This window comes from Ahaetulla prasina, chromosome 2 (genome assembly GCF_028640845.1).
Source record: "Ahaetulla prasina isolate Xishuangbanna chromosome 2, ASM2864084v1, whole genome shotgun sequence".
Classification (NCBI taxonomy): Eukaryota; Metazoa; Chordata; class Lepidosauria; order Squamata; family Colubridae; genus Ahaetulla; species Ahaetulla prasina.
The window spans coordinates 79,891,009-79,916,307 of NC_080540.1; the positions used below are offsets into that span (position 1 = coordinate 79,891,009).

Sequence of the window (25,299 nt, forward strand, 5' to 3'; positions counted from 1 at the left end):
TAGAAAGGTTGGATTGACAAAATACAGGCGGCTATTTGTTGGTTGGCTACCTTGTGGCTTAATGTGTATAGAACCCCCAGATCTGGATTGCAAGAATTTACATTCTCCTGTATCTTCTCTCTGCTGCCACCTATTGGTCATCCATGTTTTTGCAGACCAGATTTAATCTGTGGGAAACTGGGCCATTGACTTAATCCAATAAACCATTGATCCATGGGTTAACTTGAAATGGAATCATACAGTTACAAAGGACTTTTAAAAAGTCGAGACTTTGTGCAGAGTGAGAATCCATATGTTATTCATTATTATGAATACACTGGACTACAGCAGGGGTGAAATCTACTTACCTTCCTTACCGGTTCAGAAGTGCATGCGCTGCGCAGATGCGTGTTTGGAAGTCACATGCGCGTGCAGACCTGTGCATGCGCAAAACCTTCTGTGCATGCGCAGAAGGTAAAAAACACATTACTTCCTGGTTAAAACCAGGAAGTAATGACGCCCTGGGTGGGTGGGCGGAGCTTTGCTCCGCCATCGCTACTGGATTGCCGAACTACCGGCCACAATCGCTACGGGATCGTGTGATCTGGTCCGATCCGGGAGCATTTTACTCCTGGACTACAGACTGTAGATGATCCTAAGATGACATCAACACATTTAAATTTTGTTACTCTTTGCTTTTCTCTTATGGTCATCCAGATTCTTTGCAGGTCTGATCTAGTAGTTCTATAATTTGTGCAAAGCCCCCCTGTCTTGCTGTGATTATCTTGCACAGAGTATTGTATCATGCAATCCCTGGCAATAGGATTAATTCAATAAACTGTGGCTGGTGTGTTTTACAAATGCAGCCATGATGCTCAAGCCTTCTTTACACACACAAAAAGTAACATCCATTAGGTCTGGATGGAATTAAATCCCTACAGTGAACTTTTAAACAAAAAATGAAAACGATAAACCTCCTATTAATGTCTAAATAACACCATCCATTTTTAAGAACTCAGAAATAACACAGTGGTTAGCCCACAGCTCTAGTTGAACTAAGAGAAAGCATGATTGCATATAACATATCAAGCAGGGGTGAAATCTAGCAGGTTCTGACAGGTTCTGGAGAACCGGTAGTGGAAATTTTGAGTAGTTCGGAGAACCGACAAATACTACCTCTGGATGGACCCAGAGTGGGGTGGGAATGGAGATTTTGCAGTATCCTTCCCCAGCCATGCCCACCAAGCCACACCATACCCGCCAAGCCACGCCGGTAGTAAAAAAAATTGGATTTCACCACTGATATCAAGCAAAAAGCAAAATAGGTCTCAGTGAAGATGAAGGAACAGAATTTCTGCAAAAGTTCCCAAGTATGTTTTGCAGTTATGATGATGAACATGAAGAGGGGGAGGAGGAGGAGGAGAAGCAGGAGGAGGAGGAGGATAATGATGATGACATCCATTCAGTCATGTCTGACTCTTGGCAATTCTATGGGCTAGGTCTTGCCACATCTATTGATTTTGCACCACTTACTTGGCAGCCATGATGTAGATAGGTAAATGGTTAAACTATGAACTATGCCATTTTTCATAACTGAAGGGTGTAAACAGTTAACTTCTCCGAATAATTATTTGGTGCCAATTGGCTTTCAACTTGCAGCAAGCAATGAAGAAGCCACATTTGCTGGCAACTCAAATTATTTGGGGGAAGCTATCGGGGAGAGAAAGGGTATGAAACAAGAAAAAGTGGCAAGTAAGTATCAAGATACACACACACACCCAAAAGCCATGAGATTTATGTACACATTAGTAGGATTGAAGTTCTGACATCTTAGGACCATGATCTATAGGAAAATTAAAATAATTGTCTGTCGGACCTTTATGAGAACGGTGAACAACATGCTAGAAATAAGCTATAAAAAAGACTGCCAATGTTCTAAGGTGTCTATATCAAAATTTCTCAACTTTAGCAACTTTAAAGTATACGGACTTCAACTCTCAGAATTACCCAGCCAGCAATGTAGGACTCCTTACAAGGAAAGGGTTCCTGTTTGGGTCTCTTAATTCAGAAAAGATGAGAAGAGGGATGATAGCGACGTGATAATAATTTATAAAATAAGGCCCCAATCTAAAGTTCACTGGGAAAGGTTATTTGTTTCTTCACATCTGCCACCCCTTTTTCTTAAAAAGAGTTTTTGCTTTAATCTTCAATTCCCACTAGTAACCAATTATAAATATGTACAATGGCATCTGTTCTTTCTTTGCTATTCTTTTCCCCTCTCTCCACTCCCTCCAATATCTTCCTTGGTGTTTACTTTAGATTATGAACTTTTTGCAAGCAGAGTTGTAAAACTCGCTGCTAATCAATTTGTTTTTCTTCAAGGGGTCACAGGACTATAATGTCTGTAGCAAAAATCTGACATAGCTACTCCCTTTGGAAACCATTAGGCATATAAGTGTCCTGTTGTTTAGAAGATATATTGTCATGGTCGTTTGCTACAAATCCCAATGATTATGATGACATTTCTCCCAGCTTTCTGTGGGATGGCCCCACGGGTTTGAATTTTGATATCAATGAACTATATCTTTATTCCCCTTATGGTTTTTTAAAAGAAACCTTTAGATTCATTCCTCAGGCACTTGGATTAGCCTGTCTAGCATAGGCTGCCAACTCATTCACTGGAATGCTTCTCCCTTTATTCTTCTGACACTGGGAAATTACCACTCTTTCTTATCCTCCTCCCTTTTCAATAGATTTAAAGCCTGACCTTAATTATCAGATCTTTTCTAAAACCATGGATTCCCCTCCCTCTTCTTTCATTCAGGTATAGATATGCAAGTTGGGAATATCGATATACAAGCTTGCATACAATCATAAAATTGTTAATTGATATTAACACAGCTGCTTGCAATTACTGCAGGTTCAAGCCCTACCAGGCCCAAGATTGACTCAGCCTTCCATCCTTTATAAGGTAGGTAAAATGAGGACCCAGATTGTTGGGGGCAATAAAAGTTGACTTTGTATATAATATACAATTGGATGAAGACTATTGCTTAACACATTGTAAGCCACCCTGAGTCTTCGGAGAAGGGCGGGATATAAATTCAAAATAAAAAAAAATTGGCTTGATAAGAATACTGAAGTCTCATACTAGCTAAAGCCGGTTTGGGAAATATATTTTTTTATTTGTTCGTTATCCACAAGGTCTATTCTTATAATATCCTGTCCATTGGGAAGAGATTATTAATTTCTCACCAAGTTCAAGAAATTCTGGTCCATCTCTGAGAAATCATATCAAATCTATCACAGGAATCAGTTGGAGTACAATCAGAATATTGCCAACTAAAAGTGTTGGTTTAGAATTCCAATCAGCTAAAAGAGCCGCATATAAAGGTCTCTGAAAAAATCTATGAAGGCCTTTAAGTTGCAGCTGCGCGGGTGATAGAGGGAGCTACGCGTAGCTCTCACGTAACACCGCTCCTGCGCAGACTGCACTGGCTACCTGTGGCCTTTCGAGTGCACTTTAAAGTGTTGGTTATGACCTTTAAAACACTCCATGGCTTAGGGCCTGGGTACTTACGGGACCGCCTGCTGTTACCACATGCCTCCCACCGACCCGTACGCTCTCACAGAGAGGGACTTCTCAGGGTGCCGTCCGCCAAACAATGTCGGCTGGCGGCCCCCAGGGGAAGGGCCTTCTCTGTGGGGGCTCCCACACTCTGGAACGAGCTTCCCCCGGGTTTACGCCAAATACCTGACCTTCGGACTTTCCGTCGCGAACTGAAGACACATCTTTTCATTCGCGCGGGGCTGGCTTGAATTGAATTTTATTAATTTTAAATTTTAAATTTTATTAATTAATTTTAAATGGGGTTTTTTAGTTTAGTATATTTTAAACTATCAGGCTAATTTTAAAATAAGTTTTTTAATCTGCTTTTTAAATTGTATATTGTATTATCTGTTTTATTTTTGCCTGTAGACCGCCCTGAGTCCTTCGGGAGAAGGGTGGTATAAAAATCAAATAAATAATAATAATAATAAAAAAGTTACACCCAACAAAACCTGTCACAGCTAAATTACTTTGGATCTCAAGATTGGCCAACCTTAAACTCATCTACGTGGCAATAAATTCACGTAAATTTTGATAGACTATAGGGCTGCCGTGTAAACTTGCCATACAGTATCATCACAGTCAAAAGCAGGAGACCCATAATATTGTTTATCTTTCCTAGAGAGGCAGTTTATTTTACTACTTCTGGTGGGCCTATTATGGAAATTATCTGAGAGCTCCATTATTACAGAAGGAGGAATGCCCTCAGTGGAAATGAAATTAATTAAAAAGTCTCCATAACCTGCTTTAACTGTGTCAAGGCTGGCTGTGTGTACAATGGTCAATGCTGGCAAAATAATCCCTGGTTCTCGTTCAGCATTGCTCATTTTTTGAAGCTATACATAAACAAATATATGCCTACCCGTCCATCTCAACCACTAATTAAAATAATAATAATAATAAAAAGTTACACCCAACAAAACCTGTCACAGCTAAATTACTTTGGATCTCAAGATTGGCCAACCTTAAACTCATCTACGTGGCAATAAATTCATGTAAATTTTGATAGACTATAGGGCTGCCGTGTAAACTTGCCATACAGTATCATCACAGTCAAAACCAGGAGACCCATAATATTGTTTATCTTTCCTAGAGAGGCAGTTTATTTTACTACTTCTGGTGGGCCTATTATGGAAATTATCTGAGAGCTCCATTATTACAGAAGGAGGAATGCCCTCAGTGGAAATGAAATTAATTAAAAAGTCTCCATAACCTGCTTTAACTGTGTCAGGGCTGGCTGTGTGTACAATGGTCAATGCTGGCAAAATAATCCCTGGTTCTCGTTCAGCATTGCTCATTTTTTGAAGCTATACATAAACAAATATATGCCTACCCGTCCATCTCAACCACTAATTAAAATAATAATAGTAACAATACCTTTAACACCATCAACAACAACAGCTACCTATCCCAACTGCTAGGGAATGACTCAAGAGGTAGACAAAAGTGCTAAATCCAGTGTAAACATTTGGCTGTGTGATCACCCATAATAATAACATCATTATTTTTATAGAGACACCTTGACTTGCTTACTTGAGCCACTGGAACCTCTTCTTTTAAAAAAATCAGACTATATACAGATATACCACATTCTATCTGGCTAGAGAAGGGATGTTTTATTTATGTGCACCTTGTAGATTTCCTGGGGACACAGAGAGCACTGTTGGAAACAGGAGACTGGGCTCATATAGGTAGCCGTTTGCTGAGCTGGACATAGATTGGCAACCAGCTCTATTAACAGAAGCCCTGTGGATTAAGTGCTGATTTACTCAGAGGCCCTGGGCAGTGTGTTCATACGCAGTCCTTCTTTGACTGACCTCATCCTGGGCAATTAAACTAGAGGAAATTCCAGCCACTGCAATATTTTTACTTAAAGATTAGCAAATGATGGTAGGATTCAGCCCAGCAAAATCCTCATAGAAATCTTTTCTTCCTAAAACAGCACTGTAACTGGAACCATCACAACTGACGCAAGTCGAAAAATCCAGCAAGCAGGGACCTAGAGTAGCCTCACAGCAGATAGTAGCCCTGTAATTGGATCTCCTCACCCGCCAGGGTTTGAATCCACAATCCGAAGTAACGCCATCTGTGTGCAGTTGGAATTCAGTGGCAAGCAGTAGGAGGGCTCTTCTCCCAAGCCAGCTGGCACAAGCTGGACTCCCGAACAGGCTGCCTGCTGTGCAGAGGGTACCCCACCCAAGTTGCCAGTTCTTCCTCCTCCTCCTCCTCATTCCTGAGGGCTTGGTTTGACAGGTACAAGCCTCAGCAGCTCCCTCTTACACACCCACTGTTAAGAGACTAAGGACAACACTGGGCTCAGGCTATTTCTATAGCAGGAAATTAGGCTTGTTCCTCCAAAATCAGCAAGGAGAGGCTAAGGGGGGGAGTACATGGGAGAAGGGCATGAGCAATGCTGAGGGCAAGGGCTTGCCCACTTCAGAAGGTTTAAAAAATTGTTTAGCTTTCCCTAATGGGATTTTGGATCAGGTTTGCACTTACAGCCTTTAGTGCGAGGGCTTGCCTGAAAAATGGATAGAAAGCATCCGGCCCTTGAATTCAGTCTTGCTCACAAATCCAGCTATCACACTGCTGCCTGCTTTATTGATAATTTCAACATTTCACAGAAGGGCCATGGGAATCTTTTACTTTGGTAGCCAGCTGCAGATTGGAGAGTCTGCCGTCAATCAATCAGAATAGAGCTGGAAGGGACCTTGGAGGTCTTCTAATCCAACCCCCTGCTCAAGGTCAGGAGACCTTATACCATTTCACATACGGTAGGTGCTGTCCAGTCTTTTCTTAAAAACTTTTTCTTAAAATAATAATAATAATAAAAAGTTACACCCAACAAAACCTGTCACAGCTAAATTACTTTGGATCTCAAGATTGGCCAACCTTAAACTCATCTACGTGGCAATAAATTCACGTAAATTTTGATAGACTATAGGGCTGCCGTGTAAACTTGCCATACAGTATCATCACAGTCAAAAGCAGGAGACCCATAATATTGTTTATCTTTCCTAGAGAGGCAGTTTATTTTACTACTTCTGGTGGGCCTATTATGGAAATTATCTGAGAGCTCCATTATTACAGAAGGAGGAATGCCCTCAGTGGAAATGAAATTAATTAAAAAGTCTCCATAACCTGCTTTAACTGTGTCAAGGCTGGCTGTGTGTACAATGGTCAATGCTGGCAAAATAATCCCTGGTTCTCGTTCAGCATTGCTCATTTTTTGAAGCTATACATAAACAAATATATGCCTACCCGTCCATCTCAACCACTAATTAAAATGATAATAGTAACAATACCTTTAACACCATCAACAACAACAGCTACCTATCCCAACTGCTGGGGAATGACTCAAGAGGTAGACAAAAGTGCTAAATCCAGTGTAAACATTTGGCTGTGTGATCACCCATAATAATAACATCATTATTTTTATAGAGACACCTTGACTTGCTTACTTGAGCCACTGGAACCTCTTCTTTTAAAAAAATCAGACTATATACAGGTATACCACATTCTATCTGGCTAGAGAAGGGATGTTTTATTTATGTGCACCTTGTAGATTTCCTGGGGACACAGAGAGCACTGTTGGAAACAGGAGACTGGGCTCATATAGGTAGCCGTTTGCTGAGCTGGACACAGATTGGCAACCAGCTCTATTAACAGAAGCCCTGTGGATTAAGTGCTGATTTACTCAGAGGCCCTGGGCAGTGTGTTCATACGCAGTCCTTCTTTGACTGACCTCATCCTCGGCAATTAAACTAGAGGAAATTCCAGCCACTGCAATATTTTTACTTAAAGATTAGCAAATGATGGTAGGATTCAGCCCAGCAAAATCCTCATAGAAATCTTTTCTTCCTAAAACAGCACTGTAACTGGAACCATCACAACTGACGCAAGTCGAAAAATCCAGCAAGCAGGGACCTAGAGTAGCCTCACAGCAGATAGTAGCCCTGTAATTGGATCTCCTCACCCGCCAGGGTTTGAATCCACAATCCGAAGTAACGCCATCTGTGTGCAGTTGGAATTCAGTGGCAAGCAGTAGGAGGGCTCTTCTCCCAAGCCAGCTGGCACAAGCTGGACTCTCGAACAGGCTGCCTGCTGTGCAGAGGGTACCCCACCCAAGTTGCCAGTTCTTCCTCCTCCTCCTCCTCATTCCTGAGGGCTTGGTTTGACAGGTACAAGCCTCAGCAGCTCCCTCTTACACACCCACTGTTAAGAGACTAAGGACAACATTGGGCTCAGGCTATTTCTATAGCAGGAAATTAGGCTTGTTCCTCCAAAATCAGCAAGGAGAGGCTAAGGGGGGGAGTACATGGGAGAAGGGCATGAGCAATGCTGAGGGCAAGGGCTTGCCCACTTCAGGTTTAAAAAATTGTTTAGCTTTCCCTAATGGGATTTTGGATCAGGTTTGCACTTACAGCCTTTAGTGCGAGGGCTTGCCTGAAAAATGGATAGAAAGCATCAGGCCCTTGAATTCAGTCTTGCTCACAAATCCAGCTATCACACTGCTGCCTGCTTTATTGATAATTTCAACATTTCACAGAAGGGCCATGGGAATCTTTTACTTGGATAGCCAGCTGCAGATTGGAGAGTCTGCCGTCAATCAATCAGAATAGAGCTGGAAGGGACCTTGGAGGTCTTCTAATCCAACCCCCTGCTCAAGGTCAGGAGACCTTATACCATTTCACATACGGTAGGTGCTGTCCAGTCTTTTCTTAAAAACTTTTTTCTTAAAACTCGAGCAATTACTTTTGCTGGCCTTCAAAGAGTATATAGGTTCATCAGTCCAAGAAAGGAAAATACAATCCAAAATTCAAGGTTGGATAAATCCAAACACACACAGACACACTTTTGCATTTTTTAGGATTATTAATTCAAGATTTGCAGATTAGATTAGCAAGGAGACCCTATAATTTACTCAAGGAAGATTATGAAGAGAGGTCAGTCATTCTTTCTTCGTCCTTGAGTGCTTGGTGCAATTTCTATCTCCAACCAGAGTCTAAAATGCAAGCAAGGTTTCTTATTTTTGGACTTTATGTTTCTTTTCTGACATTCTCTCTGTCTTGCAACAGTCACCCTGATAAAGGCTTCTAGAGAAAATGAATGCCCATTCTGACATTTTGGCCCTACTGAAGGTTTTCTCCAAGAAAATAACTGTGCTGCATTAGTTGAAGTACAACTCCTGGGGAAAGCCTCTGTGCTGTGTACAAGGTCAGTGGAATCCTATTCCGAGCAGGAACCCAACCCTGCTATATTGGCTTCGTTTGATTCAGGAAAATCCCTGCTCTAAAATAACTGCATGCTAAGAGACAGTGCCACGAAACCTACAAGCCTACAAGCCTCCTTAGCCCCAGCTATTTGTCAGAAATGCAAGCTGATTAATTTAAGACTGGCAACTTTTCAACTCTCCAGTGCTTGTAACAGCAGTTTGACAAGCAAGTGATACTGGTTATCTACATGCTGTGAGCCTTATTGTTTTCTGAACCTCAAGCTGTTGTTAAAAAGCACAAGTCAATGCCAGGCCAGCATTTTTTTTTTCTGGTCAGTTGGCAAACCTAAATATAACACGCCTGAAATTTGTATTCTAGGAATTCTCTCTCCTTTCCTCTCCCATCCCCAGCAGCATAGATCACTTTAGAAGATATATTTGTTTATTTCAAAATATGTATAAGCTGCTTTCAGCAACAGAGTCCACAAAGCAACAGAGAAAAAGGATTCAGATGTTGATACAGCCATGGGTATTACTCAAAACACTTGTGCGTTATGAGTAAATAATAATGCTCGGTCCAAATAAAAACAACGACCCCCTACTTCAACTGACAAACAGTATTTCTGTAAAGGTATCAAGTTTCGTTCAAAAAACAAAAAATAAAGAACATATGAGATACACAGCCCCATCAGGGTTTCTTGGTATGCTGAGGCCTCAGTCACATGTGAATGATCCACACTGGATCCTGCACAGAAGCCTAGCGTTTCCTACACACAGAGCCCAGCCTGAAGCAAGACACACATCAAGACTCCTCCCGCCCCAAAACTTCTCAGCCTCTGGTCTCTATTCATTGTTAAAACATCCTTGTTTCTCTAAGGTCTCTGGCTGTTTTTTGGATTCAGTTTTGCTCTCTTGAGTTTCCTGACTCACTCAGCCAAAGCCTTCCTTCCAAGACAGTATAGACTTTGAAATATATATCTTGGGGAGCCGAGTTCTTCCTCTGCTGCAGAAACGGATGTGCAGCCTTCCACCTCCCCATACTTGGCAGTTCTCCTCAAGCACAAAATCCTCTCAAAAGCCCATCCCCCCCGCAACCCAGGGCCTCACGCCAAGGCCATGAGAACTTCCTTTTTTCTGCTCCAACTTCATATATAGGAAGGACAAATAGGTACTAAAGCCCCACAGAAGTTGGGGAGGGGGGGTGATAAGTGTCAATCCAACATATTTAAGCTTCTCTACAACTTCTTTAGCAGTTAGTAGCAGCAGCAGCAGCAGCAACTCTCAACTACACACAATAGTGAGTCTTTTACCCATTTCTATGAAGTGTTAGTTCTTCAATCTATTTTTCTGCATTGGTATCCCTTCAAAAAAATTTTATTTATTTTATTTTATTAAATTTTTATACCGCCCTTCTCCCGAAGGACTCAGGGCGGTGTACAGCCAGAATAAAATACAAAATATATACAATTAAAACGAATTTAAAATATAAAATTTCTAAATGGCTCAGAATTAAAATGAATTTAAAATTTAAAATACTACTAAAACCCAATTTAAAATCAATCCTTTTATGCCAGTCCCGCTTGGATGAATAAATATGTTTTTAGCTCACGACGGAAGGTCCGAAGATCAGGCACTTGACGTAGACCAGGGGGGAGTTCATTCCAGAGCGTCGATGCTCCCACAGAGAAGGCCCTACTCCTGGGGGCCGCCAGCCGACATTGTTTGGCGGACGGCACCCTGAGGAGACCCTCTCTATGAGAGCGTACGGGTCGGTGGGAGGCATAGGGTTGCAGCAGGCGGTCTCGTAAGTACCCGGGTCCTAAGCCATGGAGCGCTTTAAAGGTGGTAACCAGAATCTTGAAGCGCACCCGAAAGACCACAGGAAGCCAGTGCAGACTGAGGAGCAGTGGTGTTACGTGGAAGCCACGAGCGGCTCCCATTACTACTCGCGCAGCTGCATTCTGGACTAACTGCAGCCTCCGGGTGCACCTCAAGGGCAGCCCCATGAGAGAGCATTGCAGTAATCCAGCCGAGACGTAACCAGAGCGTGAGTGACTGTGCATAAGGCAAGGAAGGGATGCAACTGGCGAACCAAGCGAACTTGGTAAAAGGCCCTCCTGGAGACGGCCGCCAGATGTTCATCAAAGGACAGCCGTCCATCCAGGAGGACGCCCAAGTTGCGAACCACCTCCTTTGGGGCCACTAACTGCTTCAACAGTCAGGTGGGGATGCACCTGCCTGTACCGGGGTGCCGGCATCCACAGCCACTCCGTCTTGGCGGGATTGAGCTTGAGTCTGTTTCTCCCCATCCAGACCCGTACAGCTTCCAGGCACCGGGACAACACTTCGACCGCTTCGTTGGGGTGGTCCGGGGTGTAAAAGTACAGCTGGGTATCATCCGCGTACAGATGATAACTCACCCCAAAACCACTGATGACCTCACCCAGCGGCTTCATATAGATGTTGAACAGGGTAGGCGAGAGAATCGACCCCTGAGGTATCCCACAAGTGAGGCACCTCGAGGACGACCTCTGCCCCCTGTCAACACTGCTCATGCATCGTCGGAGAGATAGGAGGAGAACCATCGATAAACGGTGCCTCCCACTCCCAATCCCTCGAACCGGCGCAGCAGGATACCATGGTTGATGGTATCAAAAGCCGCTGAGAGATCTAATAGGACCAGGGCAGAGGAACAACCCCTGTCCCTAGCCCTCCAGAGGTCATCCACCAACGCGACCAAAGCCGTCTCCGTGCTGTAACCGGGTCGGAAGCCGGACTGGAACGGGTCTAGATAGACAGCTTCCTCCAGGTGCCGGGGAAGCTGCCATGCAACCACACTCTCTACAACCTTCGCTAAAAAGCGAAGGTTGGAGACTGGACGGTAATTTCCCAAAATAGCTGGGTCCAGGGAAGGCTTCTTCAGGAGAGGTCTCACCACCGCCTCTTTCAAGGCGGCGGGGAAAACCCCTTCAACCAAAGAAGCATTTATAATCCCCTGGAGCCAGCCTCGTGTCACTTCCTGAGCAGCCAGTACTAACCAGGAAGGACACGGGTCCAGTAAACATGTAGTTGCATGCAACCTCCCCAGCAGCCTGTCCACGTCCTCAAGAGCCACAGAATCAAACTCATCCCAAATAACCTCCACAAGACGTGTCTCTGCCATCTTGGCTGAATCATCGCAATCATGGTCCAAGCCATCCCGAAGCTGAACGATTTTATCGTATAGATAACCGTTAAACTCCTCAGCTCGTCCCTGTAGGGGGTCATCCCGACCCTCCTGTTGAAGGAGGGAACGGGTCACCCGAAACAGGGCGGCCGGGCGGTTATCTGCCGATGCAATGAGGGTGGAAACATAGGAACGTTTCGCCTCCCTCATTGCCACTAGGTAGGTCTTAGTAAAAGTAAAATGCCCCTCCAAACTCCTGTATTCTCAGGGCTGCCAGGACATTGCAATCTAGGTCAAACTGCAGAGTTCTCTCTTCTTTCCTGCACTTTGTTTTATTATTTATTTATTTATTGTGCTTTTGAGTCAGTTCTTGACCTTGGCAACAGCATGGACAAGTCCCTGCATTTTGGGGGGGGCAAGATTTCAGAAGTGGTTTGCCATTTCTTTCTTCTTAGGGCTAGCGAGAGAGACTGAACCCAGGTTGGCTAGCTGGCTTTGTGCCCAAGGCAGGACTAGAACTCACACTTTCTCAGTTTTTAGCCTGGTGCCTCAACCACTAAATCAGGCTGGCTCTGGCTTAATTTTAATAATGCCCATTGATTCGGCAAAGAGCTCTGAGAATATATGTATTGCACTGTTACGTGCCACTGTTTTTTGAAACAGTAAAACTGAATCATAGTGAGCAATCTCCCCAGTTAAAGAAACCAAGACGAAGCCCACATCCAGAATGGAAGGATGGGGCATAATGTCTCAAATAAAAGACAAATTAAAGCATTGCAAAATGTCATAAGCCATTCCCCAAAGCAACGAGGTTACGCATAAAAAGGTCGAATAAATCATCATCCAGCTCACTGAATAATCCCCTCAAGGGCCTGTGCATCAGAGTGCAGCAATACGAAGGTGGAAATTCAGCCATAAATGGAAGCAGAATTCATATTCAAACCCGCAGATGCCCAAACCTCAGCCCTCTGAACCCAGGGCCTGCAGGCCAACAGCTGCACCTTAAGGTTTTCTTCCCTCCAGCCTGACATTCCTTAAATCTCTCTTTTTAGAATCCTCTTACATGCTTGGGCCACACAACACACTAAATCACAAGGGTTCGCTTAATTTAGTGCCTCATGTTTCACACACCAGTTTGTAAATGATGGCTAAGCATACATTATTGAAGAAAACATGGTGAAACCAATGGCAGTTTAGTCTATTGTATAAACTAGGTCCGTGATGGCGAACTTAGGGCACACGTGCACGCAGAATGTGGGCACGTGAGCATTGCCCTAGCTCAGCTCCAGCGTGCATGCTTGCGCCAGCCAGCTGATTTTCGGGGCTTTCGGTCCCGGCTGGGAAATAGGCCATTTCTGGCCTCTGTAGGGTCTGGGGGGGGGAGGCTGTTTTTGCCCTCCCCAGGCTCCAAGAAAGCAGGCCTACCAGGCCCACCTTTTTGCTGTTGCGAGCCAAAAGCGGGAGAGCACGGGTGTGTGTGTTGCATGCACATGTGCGGGGAAGGCATTAAATTATGGCTGTGGGCACGCATGTGCGTGACCCCCCCACACACTCCCCCTGCTTTTGGCACGCAATGGCGAAAAGGTTAGCCATCACTGAACTAGGTTATAGTTGTAGTTCCTTGCAGGACAACCGTTACATCCATTTGCATCTCCAGGAAAAAAAGTCTCTGCAAGGGCTGACTTTCTTCTGGTGCATTCATGGCCTGGGGGTGGATACAACCATGGCATTTCCAGTTTCACAGAAAGAACACGCCATCTTGCAGCCAAACGAACCCCCACTGCGGGTATCGGTAGCATTGGACACCGAGTGGACCCTAATCGATCTAGAAAAATTAAGGCGGGTCAGAACTGATCAGGGCTTGGACAGAGCTACCAGAGGCATCTGGCAAAAAGCCCAGAAGCCTAGGGAGACAGAAAAATAAATTCTTTGCCGCCCTCTATCGGTCAGCCCTACTTGGATGGGAGACCACGAGGAAATATCAGCGCGGTAGGCTAGACTGGAAAGCTGAAAATAACGCTAAGATTACTGTGTGGACGCGCTCACGATCACGACTGCGAGCCCGAGCCCGAGCCCGAAGAGTCAGAGACTGCAGCGATACCTTCCGCGCAGAGCCTTCTACGGACCCTTATGCATGAGGAGAGCCCGGGAAAGCGAGCTCAGGGGCAGCAGAAGCAGCTGCCTGGCGCCCTTCAGCCAAAGCGGCCGATCACGGCGCAACAGCGCACTCTTCTGGCCACTCTGAGCGGGACAAAAAACCCGGCCGAGCATGCCAGGTCCGACCAGTGGCACTTCGGAGAATTACTTCCTCCTTCTCCATCATCAGCGTCATCATCATCACCACCACCATTAGTATCGGATATGACAATTCCTTCCCTGCCCCCTCCAGGAGAAACGATTGTGGGATTTTATGATTCAGCTTCTGGATATTAATGTACTATTGTTTCTCTCTCCCTTCCCCTTTTTTCCACAGCGCTTATAGAAGGTGGAGTAGAGGAAGGAAGCCCCCGAGGAAGTACACTGTTGAATGAAGATTTGATCCAGACTTCCTTGTTCACATTGGCCAACCATCCCCCCCCCGCCCCCGCCCCGCGAAGACGTTGGCAATCTCTGCCTGCATGATTAGGTCTCTGCCCCGGAAAGGTCTCCTTCTCCTTGTAGGCACGTGCATGGTGCGGGGGTCGATCAGAAAAGGGAAAGGGGGACAACTTCCTCCTCCCAACCTGATTTGCTAAATTGCAGCCTCCTTGAAAAAAAGAAAAACGCACAAATATTATTTGCTTCATGGCTGTCGTGGAACTTTATTTATGGATTTAATTTCCCAACCCTATACTAGAAATTTTGCCCCAGGGTTTTCCAAAATCAGGAGCCTAGTTTCCATTTTATAATCCCTCTGTAGGCTTTGTGTTATTTGTCATGGTTTGGTCAAAACAATAAATACATCGATTGATCAGGTAAAGAAAGCAGTTTTCATGGATGACCTTTCCTCTCACAGTAAATATAAACAGAATTACTTATGCATCTTGCTCTATTTTTGGAAATTGCCTTGGAAAAGACTCTTGGAGCTGAAGCTTAGGTTGAAATAGCCCATAATATCATCTTGGGGAGTGCATTAGATGTGCTTTTGGACAAAGGAATGGAGGCAAAAGAGCAGTCAATGCTTGGATGAGCCCTGAAACAATGAGATGGCTTGGAACTTCTGGATTTCTCTCAACTTTTCTTGGGCAGGGTTTTATTTCTTTGTTTCATTTGCTGCCCAGCTTGTAGCAAATGACTTTCATAGCAAAGGGTTACAGCTTTCACAGGTGAGATTTGCCGTGCCTAATCCTGCCCAGCCCAGTGTTGTTAGCAACACAATCTGGCAACCTTGGGAGAGTCTGCAACTTTGACAAAATGCAGCGACTTGGCCTAGTGGAGTGGGACAGGCCTTCGTTCCTTTTTCTGCTCTTCATTGCCTGGGCAATAGGTAAGCATTTGCTTGTGCTTTTGAATTTTGGGGGTTCTTTGTGCTCTCTGAGTTTGGTTGTTTTGTTACAGGTGTTTCCTTTCTCAAACTAGTTAATATCAGTGCTAGACATCACTAGCACTGATGAAGTTACCTATTTTGGTAATGAAACATCTGCAACAAAACAAGGTTAGAGAGCATTGTGGATCCCACAGTGCTACCCAGAACTACAAATATTATCTTCGATCATCTTTTGAACTATGGCTGAGGGTCAATTTGGTGAGGGGGGAGGAGGCTTTTCTGAACTGGATTACCCTTCCCAAAGTGCTGTTCGGCTTCTGAGAGGTGCATTCAATCTACATGGGACCCCTTGTAGGAAAGAATAAAATGGACCATGAATCATAGGTAGATAAGCACCTCAGCAGAATACTTCCACCAGATCTCTTGAAGCATGTGATTTGCACAAATACTATGTGCAACTGTAGGGCGCACGAGCTGCAGTGTTTCTTGAATGAATTTGGGGGGGGGGCTGTAGGAACCCCCAACCCCGCTCATGGGAATCCATGGGCCTCCTGGCAAAGTGCAGCACTTGCTTCCTATCAGGACTTGTCCCTCCGATTTGGGTGCTGGTGTTAATTACACCTGCAGTGACCTGTCAAAGCTCACTTGCCAAACAGCAAGTGTCCCAGTCCGGCTAGCTCCAGTGCAGCCTCCCTTCATCTGCACCGAGGCTCAGAGATTGAAGCCGGGTCTGCAGGGCTGATCAGGACCAAATGGCTTCCCGTCCCTTTGCCTTGCCAGTTCTTAAGGGAGGAAAACAAAAACAAAGCAGCTCTTGACCTAGGCACAGCTTGTTTGGTTTGTTTGTTTGTGTTTGTTTTCCAAGGTGTTGCCTGGAGCGTGTGTGTGTGTGTGGGGGGGGAAACAGGTTTCCTTGCTCTGCTCTTCCTATGGTAGCTCTGCCCTTTAACAGGCAGGTCCTCTATTTGGCTCTTCCCTCAAGCCCAGTCTAATATTAGGGGGCTCCACTCCTTTGGCCCCCTACCCCAGGCTTAATTCTTTGATCTGGAGGTCTCTACCTCCCCTCCCCCTCTTTTTTTCCTTTGGAAGTGTTTGCAGTCCTGGGTCTTAACAAAAGCAGTCTCCCTGTTCCTCAAAGGCAGTTTCCTGGATTCTTTGTGACAATGGGACGGAACATCTGATTTTTTTCCTGCCCTGATTTGCAGAGGAAATTAGTGCAATGTTGGTGCTCTTGATTAGATTCTTGGAGGAGGAGAGAACTAGATACAAAGATGATCCAAAAGGAGCCGGAGCAGCCTTTCCCACCCTTCCTTAAGAAGGGGTGAGTCCAAATGGAGCATTATCAAGCCAAACAATGGATTCATAGCACCTGGTGGTGTTTTGGGGTGAAAAAATCTTGGCATAGCATAAATAGTAGCAGAACAGCATCAAATTATGTGGAAGAGGCAAGGCAATCACACCATAAAAATGGGTTGAAAGCAGTCAGGGAACATCTCCCTTTATTTCTCATTTAGCAGTGAATTTTCTGAGTGATATTTGCTAGTTAACTCGACTCACAGTAGGTAGAGCAAAATAAACTTCTCTTTTGTTTCCTTCCCACCTGTAGATCCAGATATCGGAGCTGAAGGTAAGGAAACCTGCTTCCCCATATTTAATGGCCAGACACCAATGGCTTGAAAATAAGGTTGCTAGTGGCGCTACAAGAACAGCCTTTGATGTGTGACAGCTGTGAAAACAAAGCTGACTGTTCTTAATGTAGACAAACATGGATTATAGCCAAGCATATGTATGTGAATACATGTGCCACCAGATGGGCATATAGGCACCAGGGTGCCTCAAGGCTGCCTAGGGCTATAGCTTTACAAAATATCCAATCTTTGATTAAAACAATACGGTTGCACCCTAGGAAATTTTAGAATTCAATGATGGATAAGAGGAGGCCAAGAACATTCTGGAGTCTTAATGAGCATGGAAATCTTTGTTCCAGAGGGGATTGTTATGTAAGTCTGCTGAAGAAAAAGCAACTGAGAATCCAGTGGCACCTTGGAACCGGCATATTAATTATCACATACGAGCTCATGTGATACTCAGTGCATCCATTTTTAAAGTGTTACAAGATACTTTATTGTAACAACTGGGTACCTCTAGTTTAATGAAAAGAAGGACTAGGGGAGACTAGCAGTGTTCCAATATCTCAGGGACTGTCACCAAGAAGAGGGAGTCGGGCTGTTCTTCAAAGCACCTGAGGGTAGAACAAGAAGCAATGGGTGGAAACTAATCAAGGAGAGAAGCAACCTAAAACTAAGGAGAAATATCCTGACAGAACAATTAATAAGTGGAACAACTTGCCTGCAGAAGCTGTGAATGCTCCAACACTGTAAATTTTTAAGAAGATGTTGGATAACCATTTATCTGAAGTGGTGTAGGGTTTCCTGCCTGGGCAGGGGGTTGGACTAGAAGGCCTCCAAGGTCCCTTCCAACTCTGTTATTCTAATTAACAAAAAACCGCAATAAAATAACAAACTAGAAATGATCCACCAATTAACAATGACAATAAAATACCAGCCAATTGTTCTGGTAAACTCTTCTCCCTATTCTTTGTAGCTAAGTTTTATCTGCTTTCTAATGTTTTTTAAATTTACTTATTTCTCAATAAATCTTTTTCAACTGGCTCTCAGATCTCTTCTATTACGGTTTCTGGCTTTACTACCAATCAGCATAGATATTAGCAGAGAATTATGGGTTCTGTATTCTAACATATCTGGAATGTACAGAATGGAAATTTGATGTATTTGCTTAATTGTTAAAAAAAACCATAACATACCTTTCAAGGCAATTTAGTGCCAAATTAAATATTCTAAAAACAAAACAAAAAAGCTGCAATATATTTAATTCATTCAGTTAAAAATGCTGTCGTTTCATGAGGATTATCTATTGTTGGCAATTGAGAACTGGGAATTCAGAGTACTTCGGGGGGAAAACTGTTTTTTTCCCCCTTGACTTGAGAAGAAGCAGAAAGCATCTAATTAATAATAGGTGTTTCCTCCTCTTTCCCCAGGTATGAAATTATTTTAGAGACATATAAAATAGTGAATTGGCTCTTGAACTTGTCTTTCTTTTTCCAGTTTTCTAGTTGTCCTCAATTGACCTTCGCCTCCCTGCTATTTCGCTAGATGTAATGCTTTTTTCCTTCAGTAGTGGGACAGTTTTGAGGTGTGAAGGCTCATGGGAGGAATCTTTATTCCAAGTCTTTGCTCCAGCAAACAAACATCGGGAACAAGTAAAGGGGGCAATTCCAATTCAGATAGCATAATTGGAGCATTGCTTTATAATATGGCAGACATGGGCTACGTTTACACTCCTGCAAACTCCAAAGCAGCGGTGCTATTCAGCAGGTTCTGAAGAACTCATAGTGGAAATTTTGAGTAGTTCAGAGAACCAGCAAATACCACCTCTGGATGGGGTGGGAATGGAGATTTTGCAATATCCCCCCCCAGGAGGGGGGAGGGGGGAGGGAATGGAGATTTTGCAGTATCCTTCTCCTGGAGTGGGGTGGGAATGGAGATTTTGCAGTATCCTTCCCCTGCCATGCCCACCCAGCCACACCACGCCCACCAAACCATGCCCACAGAACTGGTAGTAAAAAAAATTGAATTCCACCACTGCTCCAAAGCATTATTTGGAGGCTGAATATAAAATGCTGCAGAACGTCAGAAAAATGCCATCAAACCCTGGACTCATTCTGCCCATCGCAGTGGGCTGCTGGAAGAAAGAAGGGGTAAAGAATGAACTTCCTGACTGAGGCAGTTGAGCCTTGCCTGATGAGCAAGCTCTTGAGGGCCTGGGTGCTTTGACCAGTCCTTTGCTCCCAGCTCACCTAAAACTGCAATTCCTGACTTTTCTGACATATTTATACAAACGCTTTATAGAAATTTATAGCACTATTTATAGCACTACAAAAAACAGATTAGAAACACAAGTTAAAATAGGGAAGAAAATGGTAAGTGAACACCTGTCTACCCTAGACGAGTTCAAATCACCAGGACCGGATGGATTACACCCCAAGGTTCTGAAGGAACTGGCAGACGTGATCTCAGAACCACTGAACTATATCTTTCAAAGATCCTGGAGCACAGGGGAGCTGCCAGAGGACTGGAAAAGAGCTGATGTAGTTCCCATCTTCAAAAAAGGAAAAAAAACAGATCCAGGAAACTACAGACCTATCAGTCTGACCTCAATACCGGGGAAGATTCTGGAAAAGATAATCAAGCAACGAATCACCGAACACCTAGAAGCAAACAAAGTAATAACCAAAAGCCAACATGGGTTTGTCAAAAACAGATCATGCCAGACTAATCTTATCGCATTCTTTGACAAAATGACAAAATTAGTAGACCAGAGGAATGCTGTCGATATAATTTACTTGGACTTCAGTAAAGCATTTGATAAAGTAGACCATAACCTACTACTAGATAAAGTAGAAAAATGTGGGTTAGACAGCACCACCACCAGATGGATTCGTAATTGGCTGACCAACCGCACTCAACGTGTAGTCCTCAACGGAACTACATCCACATGGAGGGAAGTATGCAGTGGAGTACCCCAAGGCTCTGTTTTAGGCCCAGTACTCTTCAACATCTTCATCAATGACTTGGACGAGGGATAGATGGGGAACTCATCAAATTTGCAGATGACACCAAGCTGGCAGGAATAGCCAACACTCCAGAAGATAGGCTCAAGATACAGAAAGATCTTGACAGACTTGAACATTGGGCGCTATCTAACAAAATGAAATTCAACAGTGAAAAAGTAAGGTTCTACATTTAGGCCAAAAACAAAATGCACCAGTACCGTATATGTGGTACCTTGCTCAATAGTAGTACCTGTGAGAGGGATCTTGGAGTCCTAGTGGATAACCATTTAGATATGAGCCAGCAGTGTGCAGCAGCTGTTAAAAAGCCAACACAGTTCTGGGCTGCATAAACAGAGGATAGAATCAAGATCACGTGAAGTGTTAGTACCACTTTATAATGCCTTGGTAAGGCCACACTTGGAATATTGCATCCAGTTTTGGTCGCCACGATGTAAAAAAGATGTTGAGAGTCTAGAAAGAGTGCAGAGTAGAGCAACAAAGATGATTAGGCGACTGGAGGATAAAACATATGAAGAACGGTTGCAGGAACTGGGTATGTCTAGTTTAACAAAAAGAAGGACTAGGGGAGACATGATAGCTGTGTTCCAATATCTTAGGGGCTGCCACAAAGAAGAGGGAGTCAGGCTGTTCACCAAAGCACCTGAGGGTAGAACAAGAAGCAATGGGTGGAAACTGGTCAAAGAAAGAAGCAACTTAGAACTAAGGAGAAATTTCCTGACAGTTAGAACAATTAATAAGTGGAACGACTTGCCTTCAGAAGTTGTGAATGCTCCAACACTGGAAATTTTTAAGAAAATGTTGGATAACCATCTGACTGAGATGGTATAGGGTTTCCTGCCTGGGCAGGGGGTTGGACTAGAAGGCCTCCAAGGTCCCTTCCAACTCTGATGTTATGTTATGTTATGTTAAATTTGATTCAGAGGAGAAGACTGTCCCTATCTTTAGGGAATTTTCCTCATGATGAACAAGTTGATATCTGAGAGGGCCATGAGAGTAAAAGCCAATTGTTCACAATGTACACGAAGAAAAAGATAGTAAAATGACATGTAAAGGCCAATTCGGTACCAGGAAAGAAATATCAGCAGATCCTCCCTTAGTTTCAGGATCCTGATGTTCGGCTGCGGGTTTAGGCTCAACAATCTATTTCAAATTGCTGGTGTCTTGCCAAACAAGCCTTTGTGCAGCTCGAGGGCAAGCTCAGGTTTGTCATGCAGAAGATCCCCAGTTCAGCCCATACTTTCCTTCCAAATGGGAAGGAAAACGTTTCCTGTCCAAAACTTGAAAAGCTTTTCCTGATCTTCAGTGTTATAGACCAGGGGTCTCCAACCTTGGTTTCTTTAAGACTTGTGGACTTCAATTCCCAGAGTTCCTCAGCCAGCTCTGCTGGCTGAGGGACTCTGGGAGTTGAAGTCCACAAGTCTTAAAGGGACCAAGGTTGGAGACCCCTGTTATAGACCAGTGTCCGAATCGAGGCATTTCAAGAGAAAAAGCTGCTATCAGCTGCAGTTGAAATTGCAATTGACAGTCCGCAGCCAGAGATTCTATTGTTTTTCTCACTTGGCTCTTATTCTTTCCCTAGCCTCATTAACAGTTTACAGGTAGTCCTTGACTTACAACAGTTCCTTTAGTGACCATTCAACGTTACAACGGCACTGAAAAAAGTGACATATGACTGCTATTCTCACTTAGGACCAGTGGTGGGATTCAAGTAATTTAACAACCGGTTCTCTGCCGTAATGATTTCTTCCAGCAACCAGTTTGCCAAACTGCTCAGAAAGTTAACAACCGGTTCTCCCGAAGTGGTGCGAACTGGCTGAATCCCACCACTGCTTAGGACCTTTGTCGCAGCCCCATGATCATGTGATCAAAATTTAGGTGCTTGGCAACTGGTTCACATTTATGACCGTTGCTGTGTCCCAAGATCATGTGATCCACGTTTTGCAAGTTTTTGATAAGCAAAGTCAATGGGGAAACAAAATGCATTTGTATATAATGTATATAATCGGCCAAAAGATAGTGGATATTACTAAAAATGCCGGTATTGGAAAGCTTTAAAAATTTAATGTTTTAAAGATGTAAATGTTGAATACATACAATTTTTAAAAAAGTCAATGAACTCAGATTCACTTAACAACAGTGGTACTAACTTATAACTGCAGTGATTCACTTAATTCTGGCAAGGAATGTTGTAAAACTCACCTAACAAATGTTTCACTTAACAACAGAAATTTGGGCTCAATTGTGGTCATGGGCTACCTGTATGCTTTTCATTAAAATCTCTTCTTTCCTTGTGGAAAGATTTTCGGTAATCAGAATTCTCGTTTTTGCTTTCTGAATCGCCTCTGGTCTGCTATGTGGAAGCTGCGTCATTTTGGTCCCTAAAAGCTTGGACAGAAGATGTTTTCTAATAAAAGCCCAAATGCTTTTATTAGAAAATGACAATCTAGTTGAGCTAGATTGTCATAGCACAATTTTACTTAACAATTTGTTCAAAAGAAGTTTAGAAAACGTTAATTAAGCTTGCCACTGGATAGCAAATTGGCTAAACAATCTACTGATTCCTTCGGGGAATAACAATTTTTTAAAATAAATTATAATTATAATTTATATAATTTATATAACTTATAATTTATATATAAATTATAAATAATTTATAATTTATTATAAATTAATTATAAATAATTAGAATTATAAATAAGTCTTATCAAAAGCCTGATTGTTAGTAACCATTTTTATTATGTCAGCTGAATTTTCCCAGTTTATTTTTTTTTAGCCTTTGGAGAAACCTGCAGAATCCTAAAAATCAAGCCATCCTATATGAATTGAGGAAGGTTGCTCCCTTTCCTCCCCAGCTATGTTGGTTTATAAATGTTTTGCTGAGGTAACCAAACGATAGTTGTTTCACTTTTGTGCAAATTCCTTTTTCAACAGGAAATGTAGAGATTCCCAAAATACAATACATAAAACATACCTTTCTTATTTTCCCCTGGTACTATTAATTAATTAATTGGTTTAGAATTGCAGAAGTAGTTTTGAAAAGGAGAAGGGATGTGTAAAATCTTTTCATTGAGGAAAAAAAAATTCCTGGGTAATAATTTTATTGGAACCAAGTAAAATTAATACAACTGGGTCTGCACATTTTAGCTTCTTAGAATAGTCTAACAGACCTTCAGACTTTCTATATAATTTTATATCCTATCCTCAAGAACAGGTTTTAGATTTTTTTCCCCATGGATCATGTATTTGTGTTAATTAAGTATAATTAAGTATAATTCATTTAAAAACATTGTTTCAGGAGAGAAGGGTTTCAAAAAAAGGCTTGCTGAGATTAGTGCAGGGCTGTGCATACCCATTACTCTGCAAATATCTTGACTATACCTCTCATCATTCTCAGCCAGCATGGTTAATGTCAGCTGTTATCCAACACATTCAGAAAGTTTGGAGAAGAATGATCTGTTATAAAGACAAAGCTATATATGTCTCTGGAGCCTCTTAAACCATTTCTGCTTACTGTATGCATTCCAACAAATATTTGTTCAAACTTTCTCCTGCAGCGTGCAAATGTGTTCCCACACTGTTAACAAAACAACTCTTCTAAATTTGGGGGTCTCACTATGACTTAGGAATTTAGGAGCATTTTTCTTTATATGGTCTGTGAAGGACTTGTTCAGAAGGATAAAAGCAACAGGAGAAAAAAATACAGGAAAACAGGCAGTCCCTGGAGTGCTGCCTCAGAAGGTATTAAATGTTTTATAATTGAGGAGGCAATTATAAACAAATATAACAGTAACAGTTGGAAGGGACCTTGGAGGTCTTCTAGTCCAACCCCCTGCTCAAGCAGGAAAACCTACTACACTATTTCAGACAAATGGTTATCCAATCTCTTCTTAAAAACTTCCAGTGTTGGAGCATTCACAACTTCTAGAGCCAAGTTATTCCACTCTATTAATTGTTCTGTCAGGAAATTTCTCCTTAGCTCTAGGTTGCTTCTCTGCTTGATTACTAGCAGGAGAAAAGGGGGATATTAAAACATCCTTCAGAAACCAGTCTTCCCATTGTGTCCAAGGGGAACTCCTATGTTTCAGGGGTATTAACTGGATGTGGAGAAAAAATGAAGACTGTGACTGAAAAATGTGGTTGAAGTTCCATTTTTTATATATATGAATTCTTTCAATCACATATTTACACCCTCCATCTTGTGTTTTTTTCAATCATATCCCATTGCCATTCCTGCTATCTTTCTTGTTTGTGGTAGAAAACATACCTTACATCTTGAAAGAGAGTATGCTGTGCAGGGGCTTGCCAAGTTACACCATGAAATAAATCATAGGTTCATAACAGAGGAACTGAATAACCTTCCAGATGTGGCTGAACTATGTGGCCTCTCTGTTGGTCACTGTAATCCAGCTGTATTAAGAGGGTCAGAGGTTCCCCATTTCTGCTTAGTCATCTTATTGTTCTTAAATATTATATATGAATTTTTTGAATTGAAAGACAAAAAGAAGAATGTGAAAGTAATGTATAGGATAAAGTAGCTCCTCTTTATTAAATTAAAAGTAACTCATTTTTATTTAAAAAAACAAAATTTATTTAGAAATAAATAATTGAAGGCAAAATTATCTTTTATTAGCAAGGATTTCTTTATTTTCTTTCTTTTTTGCTCCATTATTTATTTTTATGTATTTTTCATTATTATAAAGCTCAAGAAGCTTACAATCCACAGTTAAAATGCAAGAGAGTATGAGCGCATTAAACAGTAAAACATAGCATCTTCACTTAAAAAAGAGAGTGCTGATGAAGGAGACTCAACCAAAAAAACCCTCCATCGAACATTAATGCTATATACACGGAAGGCTGGATGAAGAAATAGGTGCTTCATGAATTTCAACGGGAAGAGCATTCCAGACCAAAGTTGCTGTTAGGGAGAAGCAGTTCTTAGCAGATGGTCCTTGTTATCATTAGTGGTGTCATAGGACCAACATTCTTCCGCTGTTCCTTCTCTTAGCTATCGAATTCAGAGACCTTCCTAAAACAGTGGAACTGGAAGAGACTGCAGAACCAAATTCAGTTGTGACTACCTTCTCTGTCAGTTGCACAAATACAAGCGATGTGCCTGAGATATCCCTCAAGACTGTCACCCCGGTTTCCTCTTTTTTCGAACATCTTATCTTATCTGCTGGCAACTATCAGGTAAACAAGATAATATAGG

General features: G+C 42.7%; 2 protein-coding genes across 5 annotated transcripts in view; one reads left to right on the plus strand and one right to left on the minus strand.

Moving 5' to 3' along the window:
• Positions 1 to 25,299, minus strand: part of AMIGO3 (adhesion molecule with Ig like domain 3) — a 245,955-nt gene that overhangs the window by 140,402 nt on the left and 80,254 nt on the right. The window lies entirely within an intron of this gene.
• The window catches only part of CDHR4 (cadherin related family member 4), a 44,586-nt gene continuing 33,958 nt past the window's right edge, over positions 14,672 to 25,299 (plus strand). For all 3 annotated transcript variants that reach the window (XM_058172723.1, XM_058172724.1, XM_058172722.1), the window contains exons 1-3: positions 14,672 to 15,436; positions 17,043 to 17,063; positions 25,096 to 25,280. In XM_058172723.1, coding sequence (XP_058028706.1) covers positions 15,364 to 15,436; positions 17,043 to 17,063; positions 25,096 to 25,280 — 279 coding nt within the window. In that variant the 5' untranslated portion in view covers positions 14,672 to 15,363. The remainder of the gene's footprint in view (positions 15,437 to 17,042; positions 17,064 to 25,095; positions 25,281 to 25,299) is intronic.